General features: G+C 35.7%; 2 protein-coding genes across 4 annotated transcripts in view; one reads left to right on the top strand and one right to left on the bottom strand.

Moving 5' to 3' along the window:
• The first annotated feature begins 29 nt into the window (after positions 1-29).
• Positions 30-8,579, top strand: LOC117158299 (fatty-acid amide hydrolase 2-B-like). Its single transcript, XM_033337067.2, has 10 exons — positions 30-321; positions 4,618-4,796; positions 5,599-5,824; positions 6,463-6,680; positions 6,880-6,991; positions 7,074-7,378; positions 7,501-7,593; positions 7,707-7,865; positions 7,960-8,142; positions 8,230-8,579. The coding sequence occupies exons 2-10, from the start codon at positions 4,623-4,625 to the stop codon at positions 8,317-8,319; spliced, it is 1,560 nt and encodes a 519-aa protein (XP_033192958.1). The 5' UTR covers positions 30-321; positions 4,618-4,622; the 3' UTR covers positions 8,320-8,579.
• jar (Myosin heavy chain 95F jaguar) overlaps positions 8,292-22,996 on the bottom strand; it is a 20,874-nt gene continuing 6,169 nt past the window's right edge. The window contains exons 2-18 of one of the 3 annotated variants that reach the window (XM_076622437.1): positions 15,593-15,786; positions 15,260-15,333; positions 14,806-14,935; positions 14,563-14,727; positions 14,068-14,480; positions 13,367-13,626; positions 13,138-13,295; positions 12,896-13,060; positions 12,599-12,822; positions 12,230-12,421; positions 11,157-12,140; positions 10,862-11,001; positions 10,591-10,635; positions 10,093-10,213; positions 9,887-10,004; positions 9,585-9,800; positions 8,292-9,353 (exon numbers count right to left, since the gene is read on the bottom strand). In XM_076622437.1, coding sequence (XP_076478552.1) covers positions 9,202-9,353; positions 9,585-9,800; positions 9,887-10,004; positions 10,093-10,213; positions 10,591-10,635; positions 10,862-11,001; positions 11,157-12,140; positions 12,230-12,421; positions 12,599-12,822; positions 12,896-13,060; positions 13,138-13,295; positions 13,367-13,626; positions 14,068-14,480; positions 14,563-14,727; positions 14,806-14,935; positions 15,260-15,333; positions 15,593-15,773 — 3,738 coding nt within the window. In that variant the 5' untranslated portion in view covers positions 15,774-15,786 and the 3' untranslated portion in view covers positions 8,292-9,201. Of the gene's footprint in view, positions 9,354-9,584; positions 9,801-9,886; positions 10,005-10,092; positions 10,214-10,590; positions 10,636-10,861; positions 11,002-11,156; positions 12,141-12,229; positions 12,422-12,598; positions 12,823-12,895; positions 13,061-13,137; positions 13,296-13,366; positions 13,627-14,067; positions 14,481-14,562; positions 14,728-14,805; positions 14,936-15,259; positions 15,334-15,402; positions 15,565-15,592; positions 15,787-22,996 lie in introns of those variants that run through there. The other 2 variants (XM_076622439.1, XM_076622438.1) reach the window with 2 other exon arrangements.

The following is a 22,996-nucleotide window of genomic DNA, read 5'->3' on the forward strand; positions in this document are numbered from 1 at the left end:
ATAAAATTGCACCATTTCCATTTAAGAGCTTATGACAGACGGCAAAAAACGTCTTCAAGAACAGCTTGAGTGTGTGCTTGAGTGTAACACGGACACAGCAGCTATCAGAAGAGCATTAAAAGTCGATCGAAGTCGGTCAGTTCACTGCGAACGATTCATTCATTGATAATCGTAAAGTAAAGAACTTTAAGAATGACGTATTCATAGAGTGTTATTTAACAATAAAGAAAGTGAGAATCTTGTTTTATTCGAATTTGTGTCAAAGTTTGTGTCAAAGTATTTTCCATAGATACCGATCTTCATTTGGCAGAAGGAAACAAGGTAAGTTCTACTAAAACTGAAAATTTTCTCGGATATTGAGAAATTCTATTAATCGCGCAATTAGGAATTTTATCTCGATGAAAAGCGAAGACTACGTCTATTTTTTTCAATTGAACAGCACATCTTTTTACGCACCATCCCATGGACTTTTTAATCCTCCACAAAAAAGTATTAAGGTACTTGAGGTAAAAAATGATTATTTTTCAATTAATCATTTTTCGATCCCAAGTACTTCGAGTACCTTTTTCGTAGAGAATTCAAAAATCCATCGAATAGTACATAAAAGGATGTATCGTTTAATTTAGGAAATTAGAGTGACCTTGTGACGAGCGAAAAAATGATTATGTGCATATTGATCATGAATTACGTATTCACACTGCTATTATATTCTCCTAAAGTTTACTGGATATTTCATTTATCCGATCGCAACTTTTAGAAAATAACCTGATGCAACGATATACAGAACGTTAATTAGTTTAAGATACATCCGTAACCAAGATTTCGGCAATAAGTTGAAAAAATTTAAGGGGTGATTCTTGAAGCTAAAATAAGATGAAAATCAAGAATAAAAAATTGCATCTTCGACTTTGCTTCTCAGTTATAAATAATTAAAAATTAGCTGAAATATCCCTGTGCGCAAGCAAACCTTCTTACACGAACGAAAGTGGGTCAGCTGAAACAGCGGCGTGCACAAGAATCCACAACATGCATAAGTCGTAAACAAGAAGATTATGACATTTGAAAACGTAAAGCATTCTGTGCGACCTTTTGCAAGAAAAATCGTAGATTAAGCATTATACCTGCCTATTCGTTTCATAACAGCATACCGAAAACCGCCTCATGGACTTTTTGTGTACAGAGGTTTAACGTTTCCTCTGATGTTTTGATTGCATAAACAATTGTCTAGACTGTGTAAACAAATGTCTAGACTGTTTACAAAAATATCGCAACAAAAATAGCAATCGTTTAATAGCAAAAATAGCAAGCAAAGTACACGATAAGCACGATATATACAGTGCGCATTGTACACGCTGTACGTCCAAGTTGTTCGCGTTGGAACTAAATGAAAAAGATTGAAAAAAAATAGCAAAGAATACAAAAATACAGTAAATTAAAGAGTTGAAAGAACTAAAGATGAAAAGGCTCAAACAAATCATACAACGGAGTAACGCAAACCTATAATAAATCGCTATATAACATAACGCTAATAAAAAAGAAAGAAGATATTGACCTTCATATGATGTTTACGCGTCTATCTGCCAAAACTATTTACTATTTACTTCAAATTATATGCCTTTGAATGGCTGCGTATTTGGCCTGACAGGTTATTCCCTGTCACTAATAACAATTACAGTTACAACATAACGAGTGTTTTAAGTTTGTTTTAACTTTGGCTATATCGTCCGTTTATAATAATCTGTTAAGAGTAATAAAAAAACAGATATGCCATTCACATTTCATTTAACAAAGGTTATCAATGTTTAAGACGAAAGGATGGAATATAGAGAGAAAAATTTCCTGAACGTAACTGTCCATCACGTTATACCGATAAAAATGTAACTAATAATTATCACGAAGCTAATTACGTCGTATACGTGTTATTTATTGTCATAATTAAACGATGAAAACCGTTACATAGGAGACGAATAAAAGAATTATTAAGCATACTGATAACGAATATTCACGTGTTAGTCTAAAGTTCGAACCCCACTGTCTGGCCATGTTCGAGAACACTGTTTGCGAATATGTTCATTCGATGGGGACCGACCTGTAGGTTAACGCACGAATATTCGTTATCAGTATCCTTAATAATTTATTTCCTTTCTAGAGTACTTGTATCAAATAATATTAATAATATTATTCAATATAAGAAAAATAATATGAGAAAATAATATTTCTGAAACAAGCATGATACGAACGAGAAAATGTTTCAACCATGTCATTTATTTCTTCACCGGGGTCTTCACGGAAGAGATTTAAAAAATCGCGTGGATTTTTCGCAGCAGGATAGATTTTTCACAACGATACGAGAATAATAGATCATCTTGTGAGAGAATCTTCTTTCATATAGAAAATAAATTGATTAATAAAATATTCAAATAAAAAATATTGAAACACATCGAAGAAATATACTGAAACCGGGAAAAGACGAAACTTTATCGTATTTTCCTTACGAGTTTATTACTTACGAACCGAAAGCTCGAAGCTCATTATCGGATATCACGTAACAGATACGTAGGTGCCACGTACAGGGAAAATGAAGAAACGCGGAAGTCAAAGATTGTGTGTACATTCACTGCAACGAGAAAAAGTATTTCTAAGAAAACCGTAAAAACTGCATACATCTCTGGTGATTTATGTTGCAATAAAGACTGTACTGTATTTCAATGTTGCTATGTTCTTCCTTCACGGGCAAATACTGCTAAATCTCGAATAAATTGACTGTATGCACAGAGTGTATAAAAAGTAAGTGTAAAAGACACCGATTTGCGTTTTTATATCTCTGGATCGATGGAGATTTGTAATAAAGAGAAGCTCATGTAAAATTCATCTCGATCGTGATTTTCAAACGTTTTTTATCGCAATATATCTCACTTGTCGCGAGAAACAGAAGCTTGAAAGGAACTACGAGTAGCAAACACCTCTCCTAGGAAAAAAATGTCCAAGTTTTAATAATTCGTCGACTGATTTTATTCAAGACGTGTTTTTGTAGCAACGTGTTTATCTACGTGTAGTACGTAAATGCTCCGGATCCATTATTATATATGTATATGTGTATCTCATATCTTCCTTTCTCTCTTCCCTTTTTTCTTCTTCTCTACTTTCTGCTTATTTAAGCAGTCCCGATCTCGCATTTCTAGTTTTGCTAAGTTCTTGCTCAAGATTACGTAGTGATTTTGTATTTTGTATCGTAAAAGCCACATTCGATCGGATGTTGTAATTGTTTGACGGATGCAATCCGTTTGTTTGAACAATAAACAATTTCTTCATCGAGTCTCATAAACAGAGGGACCGCACGTGAAGAGCAGGTGTGCATTCTATCCACGGTAATCCAAACTTTTCATTCAAACATTGTCGTGCCGATCGGCTATGACGAGGCGGAGTGCCATCGTGCATAAAATCGATGAAGCGAAGACTATGTCATAGTGTACAGTAATCTGTCACGTAAGTCGTTTAGGAAATGCGAGCGTAAAAATCGCAAACGTGTTGCAGTTGTCATCTTTGTAGACAAAAATATGGCCCAATAATTCCTGTCCATACGTCTATAATTTTTCGATCAAACATTTAGGAGCTCGCGATATTATATATTTCTTCTTTCTTGTCTCCCCCTGTTCAAGTAATATTATTAATGAAATTTCACGAATCATAAGTGAGAAATTATTAGAAATAGTAAATTCCCTGCTATGGTCGAAACAATTTTAATAATACGACTAGCGAGTAAATTTGTAAGTAAAATTTACAGGCTAAGAATCGTTTGACTCTCTTACATAAATCATGAAATTATAGAAGAATAGTCTATAAAACACGAGCTTCCCACGAAGATGTAAATCGCGTGTCAAATATGTCTGATAAATCGGACATGTCATTGTTGATTTAAAAAAATAATTATCTGGTTTGAAATATGCAACGCGAAGCGGAAGTACTCCAGGCATATATTTAAAAATTCCACAAAAAAAGATTAATTCAACCTACAACGTACACCTTATGATATTATTCATTGAATATTTATTAATTTTTTTAAATGCGAGAAATCAATAGAGTATGAAAAACTAGCAAATTAATCGTCACATGTGAGTCAAATAAGAGAGATTTAAACGTGCATGTTTGTTCTTAATGGGCATATGTCCTAATAAAAAATGCGTTTATCTGAACTTCTCAGCCGACAAACAGCTTATGTAATTAGAATTTATATAAGAGCGCAATAACATTGGGTTGGCAATTAAGTGATTGCAGATTTTGTCAATACCGGCTATTGACAAAACCCGCAATCACTTAGTTGCCAACCCAACACATATTCTCGTTTATACAAAGTGCAGTCGCATAACACGTACAAACGGGCATGGAATGATCCCTTATGAGAAAATAAGAACAAAATATGGGATAAAATTTGTTCATTTAAGATTTAGTTTTCGAAGAAATCGAGTTTGAAAATTTATCAAGTATAATTGAACGTGGCTAATTACGGACATGTATTGTACCATAGTACAATCGAATACTATAAAAAATCATTCCATCCCTTTATTTATCCTAGCAAGCTTAAAACAGCAGCTTAATAAATAATGTTTCCTATTGCAGGAAAGATGATAGAGCCGTTCATCAACCTAATAATAATTTTGATACAAGCGATAGGCAGCATTCATCGTCTTGTACTCATGGTTATTCATTGGAAGAAAAAGCCGAGTATACCTCCAATTAAAAATCCACTGTTAAAATTAAGCGCAACCACGCTAGCCAGCAAGATCAGAAACGGAGAAGTAAGGCACTTACTAGAAATGATTTCGTTCTGATCAATTCATACACAACTTCATTTTTATTCTAATCATTTCTTCGTTTTTTATTTGCTCTTTGCACTCATTATCATCGGATTAATAAATTAAATTATCTTTATTGAAATTAAAATCTCCTCTGATATTTCCACTTGAACTTTGTTATTGAGTACATTCAAGTTTCTTATCGTCAGGTAAACAGAACATTTGATTAAAAGCGCCTAAATGAAGTAATTTAAATGTGCCTTGTTCTTCACCTTTTACTTTGTCTGTTTTCTGACGAAAAGAACCCGTGGATTTCGTTTTACGTTTCCCCGACTTTCAGATAAATCCCCCACGATTCGAAGAAATAATTTATCCCGATACCATAAATACTTGAATTTTCTCGAATACTCTGGAAAATAAAATTATAGGATCTAAGTGAAAGAGATAATGATACAAAGAATGCCCGTTACATAAAATAGAGTCACAAGTAAACTCTTTATACTATCATAGTACTGTAAGTATCTTGATATCGTCGAACTTTTTATAGAATCATAGAATTGTAAGTAAAGGAACAAAATATTAGCGAGAAAGATACCAAACAAATTTTCAGAGTTTCCTCTCATAAAATTAATGCAAATATAATATAAATTAATTGAAAAAGACAATATATAAAATAATATAAATTAATCGAGAAAAAGAAAAGATAAAACGGAATTACGCGTGAAATGTTGCGTTTGTGAAACGTTTGGCCCTTGATAGTTGAAATACGTCACAACTTTTGTAATTTCTTTTTATTGGAAAACAGCTCAGTAGTCAGACAATAGTGGAAGCATATATCGAGCGTATTAAAGAAGTGAATCCATTCATAAACGCAGTAATAGAAGATCGATTCGAAGCTGCTCTAGAGGAATCAAAGATATGTGACGCCAAACTGAAGAGCGGTGACTTAGCCATGACTGCCGAGCAGCTGGAAAGGAATAAGCCTCTTTATGGTGTGCCGATATCTATCAAGGAATCGTGCGCGGTTAAAGGTAACAATTTTTCTTGACCATTTGACGAAACTTGATCGAAACATTGCTTCACGGATATTTTATTCCAATGTTCGTTTTACGAGTCGAAATTCATCAACAGAATTTTAATTAAGATAAATTAAGTAACTTTTACGATACACAAATCGAGGTCGAAGTATTATTCTCATTGCCATAAATATCCTTCTCTTCTTTTCCCACCATTCCCTTTTTCTGTTCAACGAAATTTTATGAAATTGAACGTGAACATGTAGAAGTCGTCGTTGATATACGCGCGATGTCTTAAGATATTAAAAATCCTTATGTTCCTTGAAACGAAAGCAAGATTGGGGCGTAAAAACTCGAAGTTACGAATTCTGAAATGACTTACGAAGCCCAGCGAACAAAATTTAAAAATATTCTCTTTTCCTATTTTCTTTAATACTCCATCGATCCTTTCGATCCATCTTCGCATTGATACTGTTTGTATTTTAAACACTGTCGGACGACCAAATTCTTACATAAGAATTTCTGAAACTGTAGACCCTCGCTACTGTGAAAGTAATAATAAATTATAATATAACTTTTGTAGTTAATATATTTCTAATATGATAAAAAAGGCGATCGAGCGTAATATCGAAATTTGTTCTCGTTTAAATTAGGAATGAGCTTTACCTGTGGTTGCGTATCCAAGAAAGGCACGAAGGCCACAGAAGACGCATATGTAGTTCAAACGTTTAAAAACGCTGGTGCCATTCCTTTATTGGTCTCCAACGTTCCCGAGTATTGTGTAACTCTGCACACTTATAATTTTCTGTTTGGCCATACAATGAATCCATATGACACGAGAAAGACATCAGGAGGATCGTCAGGGGGTGAGGTAATCACTTAGATCATCCGAGTTTTTACGTTTACAGTAATTTAATGCTCCTATATACTGTATATGGCGTAATCAATAAAATCGTGAATTATAAGAAAATATATAAAAGTGTCCATATAATCGCAAAAGAATTTTCACCGTTTATTCAATTGCTAAATATTTTTTTGTTTAATTATTTTTATTATCTTTTCTATTTTAGACCGCGTTAATTAGCTCAGGAGCATCTGTGCTCGGAATTGGAACGGATTTAGTTGGATCCCTAAGAATACCAAGTTTCTTCACTGGTATTTTTACTCATAAACCTACTGCAGGTATTGCACTCGGAACTTATACGTACTTGTTGGAATATATGTATATATATACATATATTTCTATACGATTGTTTCTTTATAGGTACCATTCCTCTCGATGGACATTTCTTTCTAGTTGACGATCCTATCTTTAAACAGATGTTAACAATAGGACCCATAGCAAGATACGTGGAGGATCTTTACTTGAGTATGAAGGTGTTGGCCGCATCCCCCGCATGCAGATTGCCTCCACTTTTCGACGAACCAGTCGATATAAAAAACTTAAAATTTTATTATTTCGACAGCATCAGTGGCATTTTCGGTATTAGATCGACAACATCAGAAATAAAGGAGACAATTCACAAAGCCAAGCAGTATCTAATAACGAAAGGCGCTAGCGTGGAAGAAGTAAAAATCTTATAATAATTTAAATCTAAAAAGAAGTCAAATTTTCGAAATCTAATAAATAAGTAATATAATTAATATAAGTAAATATAATGAATAATTAAGATTCAAATATTGCATTCCAGTTTCCACAAGAATGGCTCCAGGATATATCCCACATGATGTTATCCACATTAGGAAGCCTAAATATTGATTCTATACTGGAACCAAACTCAAGTGTAATGATAATTCAAATATCGATAATTAAAACTGTTCTATTGCATATATATTTTTGGCTTCTATTTTTCAAGCTAATAAATTGTAACTTTCTGTTTCATTTCTGTGACCTAAGGGATCTGGTATAGAATTCACAAAATCATTATTAGGATTGTCACAATATACACCAATGCGTACGCTTATGCAAATGTGCCTAGACCACAAGGGATTCTTGTCATCTTCACGTATAGCATATTATGAAAGGTCTAAGGCAGAACTTACTCTAAAACTAAATGTACGATTAATAATTCTTTTAAGTAATAAAGGCGTAATTTATATATGCTTGTTGTATCGAATAAGTCTTCAATATTTTTTTATGCTGCTTACAGACTATGTTAAAAGATAATGGAGTACTAATATGTCCAACTTGGTGTCGTACAGCAAGTTTTCCACAAATGATGTTATGGGAAGCACATTGCAGTATTTATACCGCCCTAGCTAATATGACAAGTACACCTGCAACGCAGATACCAATGGGTTTCAGTAAAGATGGAATACCACTTGGTTTTCAGGTAATTAATGGATTCTAAACTTCAGGCTTTCTAACATGTTTTTTGCATGTTCATTTCTCTATGATACAACCCATAATTGTGTTCCAGGTGATATCTGCATCTTATCAAGATCATCTTTGTTTAGCAGTTGCCAGAGAATTCGAGAAAAATTATTGTGGCTGGGTACCTCCTAGCTAAGCTTTTATTTTAGCGTTACTAATATACTGCTACGAGTACAAATATTTTTATTAGAAACTATACACGATGTTACCCTAACACAAAACGAAAAATGGCATAAATGTTATTTATTTGTAAGAATAATTGATCGCATATTATATATTTCATGAATTTTTTTATATCTACTAAAAAGACGAACGTACAATTCGCGTTAAATGTGCAACGATATATCTTGTAAATAAGTAAAATTACTTATACATAATAGAAGATAGTCTTTTCAACGATGCTGTATATTACTCGAAGGAACCATGAGCCTTTTCCATTACAAAATATGAAGGAATTTTATATACTAAAAGTTCATCGATTTTCAATAAACCTTAATACCATAAATTGATTTCATTAGGCAAATCGACATACATACATACTTTTTCCTGCTTTCAAAGAAAGGTATAAGTTCAACTTGAATGAGATCTATTTTTTTCTATGAATAATTTCCTTTTAATTACAAAAATTTTTAACACATTTTTATACTGACTTCGAATACTGAACAATTAAATCTATCGTATTAAGAATCCTGTTCCCACATGAGCATTCAAATAGCTAATTGAAATATTGTGTATATATCACATCTCACCAGGCATCAGGCGTATATGCATTATACGTCCACTCATCCTTAAATCCACTGTAGATGCAATTATCTCCCTACACTTCTCATGAAAAATTTTATAACTGATAATAATATTAATCAATATTATCGTGCTTTTCAAAGAATTGCCTTTTTTGTGTAACGAGTAAGGCACAAATCCTAAGGCACTGTGCTATGGGTTCACTTTCAAAGTGGGTTAATACAAAAATTTATAAGATCTATATTAAAACTACTTTCGTCTGTTTGATGGAATGGTCTCATTTTTTACGATCACACGGAGGTACGTACGGTTTGCCTCCGTGTTTCTCCCATTCACGATTGAACTCGTGTTCCAATACCTCGGCCCCGCGTTTCCTCGTCAATCCAGTCTCATCTAGGCTCAGTTCGCACATTTGCATGTCATCAATACCTTCACAAAAATTAATTTTTGCTCAAGATTCTAATTACCCTAATGAATATGCGCGATTATTTGTTCTCTTCGAATGTGATGTCTTCGAAAATAACTTTTTAACTAACATATAACATAAATGTATACAGTGATTCTAACTATTGTTGCAACGATGTATACAGATAAGATTATAGCTGATAAAGAAAAAAAAATAGATTAAAATGAATTAGAGATGAATATCTAGAATTTTACCTGCCACCAACAGAATCGGTGCCTTATCAGGATGAAGTTCCATCTGTCTGGCAACGTATTGACCATCGAAATGAGCGTACCACCATCCTCGTTTACAAGATGTATGCGAGTTATCTTGCTGACCGGATGCAGCTGGTCGTACGAAGGGAATTCTGAAATATCGTTGCGATGATCCGATTATGGGCTGTTTCATTTGAGGCACTGAGGTTTTGGCCGCTGAAAGAAACATTAAAATATATTAATATAATACAGAATGTTCCGTCTTTGATTTTCAGATAAATAAACTTGTCTGTATGCATTACCGGCTTCCATAATAGATTTTGGTGCCCTTTCATTTTCATCCATGGTTGTTCGCCTGCGATTTCTCGCTTTCCACGCGTGGTAAACTTTTAATCTTCGATGGAATTCATGACGACAAGCCTATAAAAAAAAAATTACACGATAATAATTCTTATTGCATTTTATTTACCTTACAGTCAGTTGATAATTCTATAGAAGTGACGGGTACCTCTAACAATTCGATATCGCAGGATGTGTTTATAGCGTCTCGTAATTCCGAATACTTCCACTTAGATAAATCGTATTTTTTATTGGCCATAGCTGCCTGATTATTGCGCACTTGCTCCGATCTATTTTTATAAACGAAATTAATTAATGTTAACAGAACATATGCTATATATATTATCACTATTAAAACATTAAATATTTATGCTTAAAATACTTATTTTTGACATATTTTATATTGAAAAGAAAAAGGGGGGATTGTTTGTTAAAATTGCTCTTAAAGCTTGCATGTATGTATATCAGAAATATCATTGTGCATTCCTTAATTGCAAAACACGAACAATGGTTAGCATGCTAAAAAATCTCCAAATATTACCCATTCAGAAACAATAGAAATCGAATATTGTTAATATTACAGGAAAATATATGTTAGTTAATTAGTTACAAAATATTAGTAAGTGTTAGTTGTACATGCAGTAAACCTCAACGAGTTTTACAATACCTTGCTAATCTGTTGTTGTTTGATGGTACTCGTACATCGGAACCGCTATATGTACATATTTAACAAAATAAGATCATATTTTTTCACTCAAAAAAATTCTTCAAATGATCAGCAAGATTAATTTCGTTATATTTTGGCTACATTTCATTTAATCAAAATTTGTTTATTATCCATTGTAGCTCGCTCTACTTTCCTCCAATTAGTATCAAAAAAATAAAATGACAGATTCCAAATGCTTAAATTTCGATGAAAGCAAAGCATGATACAATACCTTCGCACAAATGGTGGAGAATCTTCGACTTGACCATTCGATTCTTGAGCTAATCTGACTGCCAATTCATGATCCCTTCTTTCTTGCTCCAATAACTCGCGATATTTGCTGTTTTCCATTGCTTCTTTTTCCAACTGTGCCTTCAGAGCAGATAGAAAATGTGATGTTTATGTATTAAACACTTTTGACAAATTATGCTACATTAAGAGAACTCTACATAAACAAGTAATATAATCATATCAGTATATAAGTAATAAACAGGGGAAAGGCTAATTGTCAAAGATAAAGTATGTACTTTACGAAGCTCATCAGATTTCTTATCTTCTTCTTCTTGCTTTTTCTTTTGCTCCTCTTCTGCCTTCCTTCTCATCTCGATATCGTGTTTCTTTCTTCTATTTTCTTCCTCCTCTCTCTTTTTACGTTCATCCTCTTCTTTTCTCTGCTTTTCGAGTTCTAACTCCTGTTGAATCTTCCTCAGCCTTGCTTGTTCCTCGGCAATCTTCTGTTGCTCGACCATATCTTGCAACAACGCCATTTGTTTGTTCACCTGGTTCACCAAATTCGTATACAAAGAATCGATTTCCACTGGCTTTATTTTTTCATTCATCTTTATTTTCTCAATAGCCGCATTCAAATCCCTCTGCAGTCTTTTAATGTCGCCCATAGGTTTTTCACGATTTTTCAATTGCTCGGACGTTTCTTCCATGCCACTTAACTGTGTCTTCAACTTCTCAATCTTCGCTGTTCCCTTTATGCGAGGACGATGTTGCTTCTTAGCTATGTACATCCTCGCTGTTTTTTGTAAAATAATTAAATGCTGTCTTCGATAGATGATCTTATTTTTCAATTTGATCACAGATAACGCACAAAACTGCATCTTGTTCCACCGAGACTTAAGTAACCACTTCTTTACGTTAGCTACTAACTTTCTTAGGTTCTCAGGATCTGATTTCATGATCTTATCGAATTCAGCGAATTTTCCAGGTTTGAAAAAAACTCTGGTAATTCCAAACTTAAAATCTTTCTTGTTCAATTTTAAGCTATGAAGCAACGCTTCGCAAAAAAATCTGGGCTCCAGTTTGGCCAATTCTGGCGGAAGATACGATTTGTACATGTTATACAATTCCTGGAATGGAACTCTACTAGGATAGCCATGTTCCATGAGTTCTAAAACAGACGTCATTCCAGAACAACGAAGCTGTCCCAAAATACTGTTTCCATCGAATTGATGAGCCACCATCTCGCTATTCGGTTTGATGCAGCGAATAAAATTTGTTCCCTGTAAGAAAAATTTAATTTACCTGCTACCTAATTATCTACTTAAAAATAGCATAATATTAAAATGACTAATGTAAGTAATTCTCTTACTGTGCTTTTTAATTTATCCATTAGTTCCCCAAGTTGTGTTTTAAATTTACTGCCTACACTGATGAAAGTAAGTTTCCCTTTCTGACGAGAATTATTGGTAAACTGTGTTCTTAGAAATTTGTTATTACTTTCTTGAATTAATGCTTCCAAGGAAGCATGTAGAGCATCGTTATTTTTCTCAATGAATTGATTCTAAAAATGAGAAAAATTGCTAGAGATTTCTTAAAGAAAAGAAAGTCAGAAAGTGAGATAGAAAGTGTACCAAATATAGAAAGCATAACAATATAGCGTATCATATTAATAAGAAATATACTTTCTATAAAGAACAAGAGCAAAAATAGGATATACTACATATAACAGATGAAGTACCGTTTGATAACAAACACCGCCAGCATAATGACGAATTACGAATCCTTCATCGTCACGCAATTCTCGGTGGGCTTTCAAACGAGAAGTTCGCGGTAGGGTTATTCTAAAATGACCATTCCAAACACGATGAACTTCGCTAGTAAAATGTGCAAAACTGTGAGTTGGTAATTTTGATTCTTCATCTAAGAGACTGAAAATCCCCATGTTCTTCGATTCGATTAAATCTAAAAATCGAACATGTAGAAAAGAGATTTATTTGTTTAGGCAATGAAACGACGAATTCACAATTAAACTTACCAATGCAGTCCTGATTATCCACGTAAGATATCTTCGGCACATTAAGCGATTCTCTTGCATAAAGATCTTGCTCGTATTTCAAGATCCTTTCATTAAAAAATTGTTGTAGCTTTTCATTACAATAATTTATACAAAATTGCTCGAAACTGTTGACCTTAAAGTACTCTATAAGAGATAATAAGAAAAGGATCATAAATTTATTGAAGGAGTAAGAATAGCGTAAGAAATATTATAACACATACCAAACCCTGCAATGTCTAAAACTCCAATATAATAGCTCGAAGCTTTAAAAGGAATACTCTTATTGATACGAGCTACGATATGATCGAATAATTTACTGTAAATAGCTTTAGCCAGAGCGTCCCTGGCATTATTGGCTTCGTAGACTTTCAGTGGTACCCTTAAAAGTATTCAGTCAGTTTATTAAACTTTCTTTTTGTTTCTCTATTTCTGATTTTTATATAAACTTACATGATGACCGTTCCCTTGATACCGCCGCGACTAGTCTGCATTACTTTCGAAACCAAAGCTTGCCTGAGTTCCTCGGGATCAACAGCCAATAACTTCGCACTCATTAATACTGCTTTCTCAGAGTTAGAGGATATCCTAGAGCCGCCCTTCGTATCTTCGGGATTGTCTTCGAATGTGATGTTCCCAAGGTGGAGTACCGCAGCTACCATTGTATAAATTTCCATTCTTTCCGCTTCAGTTAAACCAAGACGTGTTAAAGCCTTCGTAAAAAATGAAAAATAAAAAAAAGCAATTAATCACCGCTGTACTAAAAAAAACGTATATAAAATACATAAATATCAAAATCAATCGTGTAATAAAAAATTTTATGGATGGAGGAAAACCATTTTGTAACTAAACATGAATAGATTAGTAAGATCAAAAATTGCATGAAATGAATGGGTGGTTTGATAATAATCAAAAAATTATCAAATTACCGTTGCTTTTTCCTGAATTTAGAAAGTTATCCAATCAGCAAAAAGAGGTAAAATATAATTATCAATCTTTCAACAAAAGAATACTTTCCTCTCTGAATTATTTTTTATAATAGATAAATTCGCGTAATTTACGCGGTTATAAAGATCTTTAAAAAGCTAAGACTGTTAAAAATCTAAACTATTGATAGTCTAACTCTAAATACTAATTATAATATTTATAATTACTTGATCGATGGCATTGAATCCTTCAACGTCATCCAAAATTGGATCGTGCAAGGTACCTTTCATGCTCTGATCGCGACTCTTTTGAGCGTCGTTCAATTTTTTTTCCGACTCCTCGTTGCAAAAGTACTGCGTACAACCATTCTTTAGATACTGAAAATCGTCTGGCCTCGTGATCCCAAGTTTCGAGCGAAGTTCTGGAGGTGCTCCGGCACACATCATGTAAAAGACATGGTAGTTTCTCTCGTCAGGACTTTGAAGACACACTCTCGACTTTTCCAACAGATAATGGGAAATGTAACCGCCGACCACTTGACATTTCGAATCGAAATGAACCTCCATGAATTTACCAAAACGAGAACTATTATTGTTTCGTTTGGTCTTTGCGTTTCCAAAAGCTTCCAGCACTGGATTAGCTAAATGTATGAATATACAGCAATGAATATAATTGATCCATCGTGTTTAATTATAGTATAGCGTCGATTTTCTAGAATGTACCATCTAAAATCTTCTGTTCGATCGGCCCAGCCGTTGATCCCCATAAGTCACAGAGATATCGTAGCAGATACTTGGTAGATTCGGTTTTCCCTGCTCCTGATTCGCCAGAAACGATGATACTTTGTGATTGCTTCAGTACTTTCATATCTCTAAACGCTTTGTCCGCTGTGAAAGGGAAAGCGAATGTTTAAATTAATCCAAATTACCAAAACATCTGGTAACAACAGTGAAAACTAAGAGTACCGATAGCGAAAACATGAGGTGGCGTCTCTCCCAAAGACTTTCCCTTATAAGCCTTGATCGTTTCAGCAGAATAAAGATCCTTGACCTCCCAATATGGATTTACAGCGATTAAGATATTGGCCACGTAAGTCTGTCAGGTATCAGCAAAAACGTACGCTTTAATCATGATGTATTACGTACAGTGACTAGAAGAAGTACTTTCACGAAATTTATAGAATCTGATGGAAAAACGGTCCGTTGAAAAATAAGACTATGCGTCAATGTTTGTTATAGCCACCGTATAACGACGAGAAAATACCAATAGCAGATTTGGCCTGAAATATCCAACATTTTTAAAAGTAATAATTTATTATTCGTCTAAAGCGCATTCGTCCCATATAACATCGAGCTATTTAGGTACGTGATCTGCCAATTGTTTCGAACAGTGCATCGCAATTTGCGCGCAATTACTCACGTATATTCTATCCTTGAAGTAACGAGTTCGTACGTTGTTGAGCAGCGTGGCCTCATTCAGGTACATCAGAGCGCCTGAGAATATGAAAAACAGAGCAAACCCGTGAAGATAGATGTTGTAAAGCGACAAAAAGAGAGAGTCACCTGCGACATTTAAAGACTTCCGTTGCTGACGGAAATCCCCGTGACTCGTGTTTCCCCTTTACACGTGAATAATTGTAAAACACATTTGTTATTGTCTAAACCCCATTTAATCAATGGACCCAACATAACACAATTTTTCGCGAGGAAAGAATCGCGCAGATAAGAACGAGAGTTGCAATGATGAAATTACAATTATCTTCAACGTCTTTGGTGTATTCTCCAGCAGGATAAACTTCGTCCAGCGGACAAGTGCGTTGCGGATATTTCGGATCCAATGGTATGATCAACGCATCCCCGTCGACCATGTCCATGAACTTGCCGATTATGAAACCCTCTTGAGGGTCTCGCACCCACACCTGCTGATTCTCCATACCGGCTTACGCTCTAAAACGAGAACAATGTGAAACAAATGCATTAATTCACAGAATTATACGTACTTACATTTGCATACTAGTTTACGTACTATGACTGCAAGTTCTATTAATTTAACGTTATTGGGTCTCGAACATTTTTGCAACATTTTTGAAGATAACGTAATGTTTGCTTTGTTCCGTATCTATAAATCGAACGATCGTATTATTTCGCTCTATATATTATACGTTTCAAAGAAATAATCCTGTTACCAGAAGTATGTACGTCGAGAAATATAATCCAAGCGTACATTTGCGTCGATATTGTCTAGGAAATTCAGGAAAGAACGTGGAGCGTTTCAGAGGGAATTATTGAGAATTATTGACATTTGAAATTCTGTTATAAATTTGCAAACACGATATAACAGCCTACGCGAAAATCTCGCGACAGCCATTGATAAATAAAGTAGAAAATATTTTCAAGCTCTAGTTACGGCTTTACAACACGATCTGTTATCATCTAAATATGTATCTTTACGGCCATCACGACGTAAAAAGAAACAAACTGAATGAAAGCGAAATTTACAACTTCCCCCCGCAGCAATAGACGATCATACGCATTTTAACATATTCGCCACGATATATCTTCTTCTCTGCTGGCATCAATCTCACCACTCCAGTTCTAAAGAGTTAGTTAAACTAATTACACGGTGGAAGGAACAACAGGCACATTTGAACCAGTGCGCATAATTCAAATGGTTTCGCATGAGCTGCAATCGCGTAGAAACTGCTATAACGAGAAGCACGACAAACGGAATTTTCCTTTGCAAAATTCGTTCAACATGTCGCCCAACTTTCACCTGTGAAAACGGAGGAACGTTTCCGGTGAAAGGAGCAGTCTTCCGAGATTTCCGCTGGCGAGATTACGAATTCAAGAAGAAATCCGCACGAACGCCACGACGCGAATGGCATCGCTATGCTAAGAAAAGAAAAATCATGATACTCGGTTTCCTGGCAACGGTTGGTAAAAAGAATTTTTCAACGTACATTATTTATCCGCCTAAACAGTGGCTACGAAAAATAATATTATTACTACAATTAACGCGCTCATTTTCCGATGATGCACCATATTATCAAATTCTACGTTTCGCTTTCATAGTATCAAATTTTTGTAGCCACGCAACTACCACTGTAATTAGTGCCGCTAGACGATAAGAAGTTTAATATCATTGGATCTAATTAATTAATGGATAAATATAAGGATGTGTAATTATAATTTGCATAGTCACTATTTTCCAGATAGGAAATAAACGGCATAGTGAAGTTTAACTTCTTCTAGCATCTTGCTTTCTGAATTTCGAAACGTGAGCACCGTATACAAAAACAAAAGAGAACGATACGTTATCTCTTTAGTATTAAAAGGATGAAGAAAAATGTTATCCTAATATAATTTGACCGTCTCTTATCGTTTTTAGACAGAGATCAGTCGAACGAATCGAACAAACGAAAGTGAGCCGCTACGTTTAATTTGTAGATCGATCGCTGCAAAGAAGAACAACTCCGCCTTAGATTAGACGAACGAAATTGGTTCGCGCGGTGTTATTGATGGAAGAAGCAGCATAAGTGCCGCCGTCAAAGCCGTTCGACGAAGACTTAAGATGACCCTCGACCGACCAGTGCAAAAGGTACCTGACGAAGGACGCAAGGTTCCATTGATTGTACGCGAATTTAGTAAATCACGATACGCAATAATATAATAATATAATAATAATAATAATAATATAATAATATAATAATAAACCGATACGCAAATCGCTATAAATAATGACGAGCAAGTACCAGCCGTTTGAAAATCCATTAAAAAACGATTACGTTAGACGCTATAAGACTATGTTAACGCTTTGCGGACTGGAGACGCGAATTTGCGTCTTACACACTTTGTACGGCATCCTATAAAAATGTTAACTACCGTTAAATAAAACAGTAAAAAAAAAATGCAATGGATGCTATAAACGAAATGTCGTGAAAGTGTTTTTACGTTACATGGTCGAATAACACGAAACCGTTATCAATGTATTAGATATAATATCAATTGCTAGGAAAGTTCGTTTCGGCTTTTAAGTGGGCAAATTGTTTTCAAACGTTAGCAGAAGTATCTTTAAATACGCTTATTGATTTTTAATAAAATATTATACTTGTTAAATGCTGCTGGGAAAGTTCGTACCGATTTTTAACTCTTCGGTCGACATAAAAAATCACATTGAAAAGTTCTTCTCCGAAGAACCTGAGAGGTTCTGGAAGGATGGGAACATCCAAGTCGCGTGAAAGATGGAGAAAGGTTGTGGCAACAACAACAACAAAATACCATCTATACAATTCAATAAATGTACATGGAATCGAAACGTAAATCGGAAGGAACTTTCCCAGCGACTGTTCGAATCTTTTCAATCGTAGCAAAAATATTCAGGCTACGGTCCTCAAAGTATCAAAAAAGATAGAATACTATATAAAACCGCAGTCGTGATTCAATGGATTCTTTGATTACGGAGGAATGCGCCCGCTCGAAATTTCTCGACTCTTATCGATCGTTATCACGAAATAAGACATAGATAAAAGACGCACGGTACCAAACTGTCGTAATGACTCACTGAAGCTGTTACAGGAATGCCATCTTACCTGTTTTTTCAGTTGCCTTTCTTTTCTTTTTTTTTTTTTTTTCGTGCACTAGCTAAAAGAAGAAGTGGCAAGAGAATCTCGTTTCTATAAACTGGAATTGGCAATCCCGAACAGCGGACAATATCGTGGTGGAAAAATAATCTAGACACATCCTTTCGGATTTATCGTTCGGCTAATTGGATAACAGTCACTGAATCGAACAAAAGTCGTCACGTACCGGTGCACCGTTGTCGCACAAAGTACAAGCCACCGTGACAGAATTTTGAAAACGCCCACGCGAATCGAAGCGGTGCGCTCTCAAGCGACACGTTGCGCGTTCACCTCGATGAAATCGCTGGTAAATGATTTTTATCGGCATGAACGAGCCGCTAGAACTCCTTTCGTGGAAAGTGAATACGATGAACAACGTGTGTGTGCCGAGTTATCACGTTCGGTAAAACGTAGTGTTACATTTTCAGAATAGATCTTGGCTTACGGTGAATTTACAGATATTCTTCGATCGTTATATTTTGTATGTCATCCGTGAAATATATATACAGCACTACGTTTTTTTAGAACAAATTTCAGCTCACATACGTATACATATAGATATAATAGTCGATGAGCGTAATATTCGTAGAAACCTTTTACAAGAATAATGTAACTTGACCAATACGATCTCGACAATCGGGTCTTGTTATATCGTTAATGAAATTTCCAAATGTTCTATATAACATACACATCGTATAGATGTAGAAGTTTTCTACGATAAAAGTTTAAATACCTTCACGAGACACTATACGTACGATATTTTAAATATTTTTTAATTACGTAATGGTACGTTTTTTCTTTTCTAGATTTCATACTATCAAGTACAGATTACATTTTGAAGATAATTTAAAGTTACGTATGTAGAGTATAGTAATACTCTATAGTCGCCAAATATAGTAAGAAATTATAAGGTCGATAGCATATTGTAAAACATTTCCAAAGGCAAAGCGCTTTCCTCGCTACCTAAGACATCCAAATCACGTTACACCGCTTGTCAATTATCGATGACCCTGAATAGCATAACGCTGCGATAAGTTAGTGCATTAATAAGTATTAATGCTCGAAATGAGCGACTCAAACTGATTATGCATGGGAACTTTTCTCTTCCCTTCCAGTTACACTTTTTCATTTGCTAATCGCTGTACCTTCTTTTCTATTTCATTTTATTTTTCTTTCTTTCTTTTTTCTTTTTTTTTTTTTTTTTTAGAAGTCGATCGGATAATTTTAAAGGAGAATTCATAAGTGCAAATATCGAACGATCATTCGCGTGGCTGATCTAGAAAGCGCGAGAGAAGGCAATGCTTTCGGCTAGTTCACTCCGCCGCCGCGTCGCATTCCCAGCATCCCGTTAGGAATATCGTAACGGTAAAAGTAACCGGTAGATCCTTGCATCGATCCTTGAAACACGAACCACGACTGCATCACGCTAATCTGTACGGGTTCGTGACCTACACGTTGCCCGCTACAATAATTTATGACAACACTGACATATAGTTATCGATAGATACCGATAATCCGACATTTTTCTTTCTTATTTTCCATATCTTTCCTCTGCGTTTCGCCTGTGGTAACATTCTGCGGATTAAAGTGGCTGTTGACACATTTGTAGTGTACACGTTCGTATCTTTGCGCTGAAACAATGATTTTAGACGAGTTAGAAATTCAGCCACAGCCACGTGAGAAATAATTAATCGTTACACTATGATTCTATTTATCAATAACATAATGTGCATCTTTAATCGAAAGCTCTTAATCCATTAAGGGTCGACGTTATCTTATCAACGTTTCATTTATAATTTCTCTCTAGTCGACTCGCGTTATCGAGTTCCATTAAATTCATACCGTAATCATGAGAAAAAAAAACCTGTAAGCCGTCGATCTGCGACATCCGCGTTTGTTAAATCACCGTCAATCACGTTCTTTTAAATCGTCTTCAATACAATCTCTCGCAGATTTCTCGTAACAAACAGCATAGATCGAAGGAACTCCAAGTGAAAATCTCTCTGATAGAAATCGAGTCTCAAGCTTTTCCACCTTTCCGAAAGATACATCGTCGTTTAGCAAAATCTGACTAGTAAATCTCTCTCTCTCTCTCTCTCTCTTCACATAGACGTTGCTGACAATCACAAAGGCGCAGGTGATACGACGTTAGAATCTATTAAAAAAAAAAAATTCCAAGGATCTGCTGGATAATTTCTCCTTCACAATCTCTTTCATCTAAATTCTACAGTTTTAGAAGATTTAAAGAAATCGAAGTGTCCTATGGCACTACGATCATACGAGTTTTTTATCTCCACCGTGTCGTACTTTCGCATATCGTTTCGCTGCTTGGCCTTTAATTAATGGAGTTAAAACGTATCGAGCAGAGAATTTCCGTATCGGTGAAAGAAGAACGATCGAATGGTTCGGTTCGTTCACCTTGTTCCCCTGTAGAGAAACGGCGATACACGTTCGATCGCCGTGCGTTACCACGAAAACCAACGTACGACACGTCTCGATGAAATAAAATGAATGAATCGGTAGGGGAAGCAGGAAACGGCAGGTGAAGCCCAGGGTCAGGAATAGGGAGACACGCGTCAGTGGCCACGTGGTTACCAACGAAATTTCACTACAGAATCACGAAGCGAGAGTAAAGGGAAAAAAGAAGAACAACGCGTTTGTTACGCGATCCACGATGAGTAAGTACGTGCAGGCACAGAGTAAGATAAGCTTGTTTGAGTTAGAAGGATACTTGGGTCAAACTAATCGTAAGTAATTTTCCCCTGTAATTCGACAGTTCAACTTATCAACGAGTTTTACGATCGATGTGCGTTTGAAAAATGGCCTGTTTAACTCCGTTATCGGTGGCCTGACGGAAAATACATATATCGTACATGCATATTGATAAATCAGCGACTATAGTTTTCCACGAGGACAAGTTTCGCTCGTCAAAAGATAAGAAATTGTTTCGATCAACGGTTAACATTTTCATCTCGTCCGATCTAACGATCGTGATACGATAGTAAGCGTATGTTGCTTTCTTCGTAGAAATTATTTCGTTGTTCATCTTGTTAGTTCTTACAGCGTAATATCTCCTCGCTGACTCGAATAATCCTATCGCAGAGTCATTCTCGAATCGTTCTCTCGGTTTTCATATAATTTTCTTGCTTAGAGCGCACGATATTTTCTTTAGTTCCTTCGTCACTCTGTCGTAAACTGACGATGGTGTTTTAAAACGTATAACGACGCGCGATTATTCCGTGCAACGTTCAAGATTGAACATTAAGAGGTAGAAACTTGAGTGAACCCCGGTAACTCTACCTTATTATAGCACATCTTTCTTGGCTCGGAGGCGACATTGGAATACGAAAGTAAGCACGCTCGAATCATAGCTCTTTTCTTTTTCTTGCGTATCGACTTGGTCTACGTCTAAACTCCACAGAGCCTAGACACTCTTCCCGTGGTGCTGCTCGGTTTCGTCACCGCGAGAAAGTAAGAGCCGCCTATCTGTTGTCACGGTCAACGAACTCGGGACAGCTACTTCACCTTCTGCGAACATACTCATTACGCATTACGTCCACGCGTTGCGTAGCTGCTGTGTAATTAGACGTTACGCTTAGTCCGGTTTCGTAATTCATTCGACGCGATTAGAGAGCAGAAGTGGCAGAACAATGCAGCCGGCGAACTTGATGGACAACAGCACGTGATGCAAACATTCACAATCAGATCTGTTATTATAATATAGACGGTGGTTCTGCATTCGCGACGAGAGCGAAGTCACAGAGACTGCGTGGTTCGAGGTAACACAAAAATCGAATGTAACGAAACTACGTTGGAAGGTTCGGCTTCGGGAGAGTCGAGTTCGAAGAGTTTTGAGTTTGAAGAAGATAGAATTTGAAAATTTGTCAGGTACTGGAGAACTTTTGATCAACCAGTTAGCTGTTTTTCACGAGTATACTGGGTAATAAGATTAAAAACTAAAACGATCATTCTTTTACAACTTAATTCTATATTATAACAGCCATACGTACTCCGTGTTCGACGAATATACTCGTTATCGCTTGCTTTTAGCGACGCATTCTAGGCACACGCTTTTCAAAGAGGTCGCAACGGCTAACTGATTAAACACGTTCGAACTTTATCTCCTCCGAAACGAAGCGTTAAGAACAAAATTTCATTCCTTCCGACTTATGTTCGCTGGTATAGAACCATCTCCTGTCTACTCTTGTCTGCTTCAGATCGGGCAAATTCACGCGAACGTAATGGTAGATGATATTCTACGGATATCATAGATAACTATCGTCCTTCTCAAGATCATTGCCACGGCCTCGGTAGCAACAAGTTAACGGTCAATCTTTTTCCCCGTAATATCAAATTAAAGGCATCGATTCGGTTTAATTATCGGGTATCGAATACACATTGCAAAACGCAGCACAAGATCAAAATAGAGAAAGAAGGAGAACAAGGTAGACAAGGGATTTACAATGGAGATTACGTTAAAATGGAGCGTTGGCACCACCACAAAGCGCGGTCAACGAACCTGTTCTCCCTGGACAAAA

Source organism: Bombus vancouverensis, chromosome 10, assembly GCF_051014615.1.
Source record: "Bombus vancouverensis nearcticus chromosome 10, iyBomVanc1_principal, whole genome shotgun sequence".
Lineage (NCBI taxonomy): Eukaryota > Metazoa > Arthropoda > Insecta > Hymenoptera > Apidae > Bombus > Bombus vancouverensis.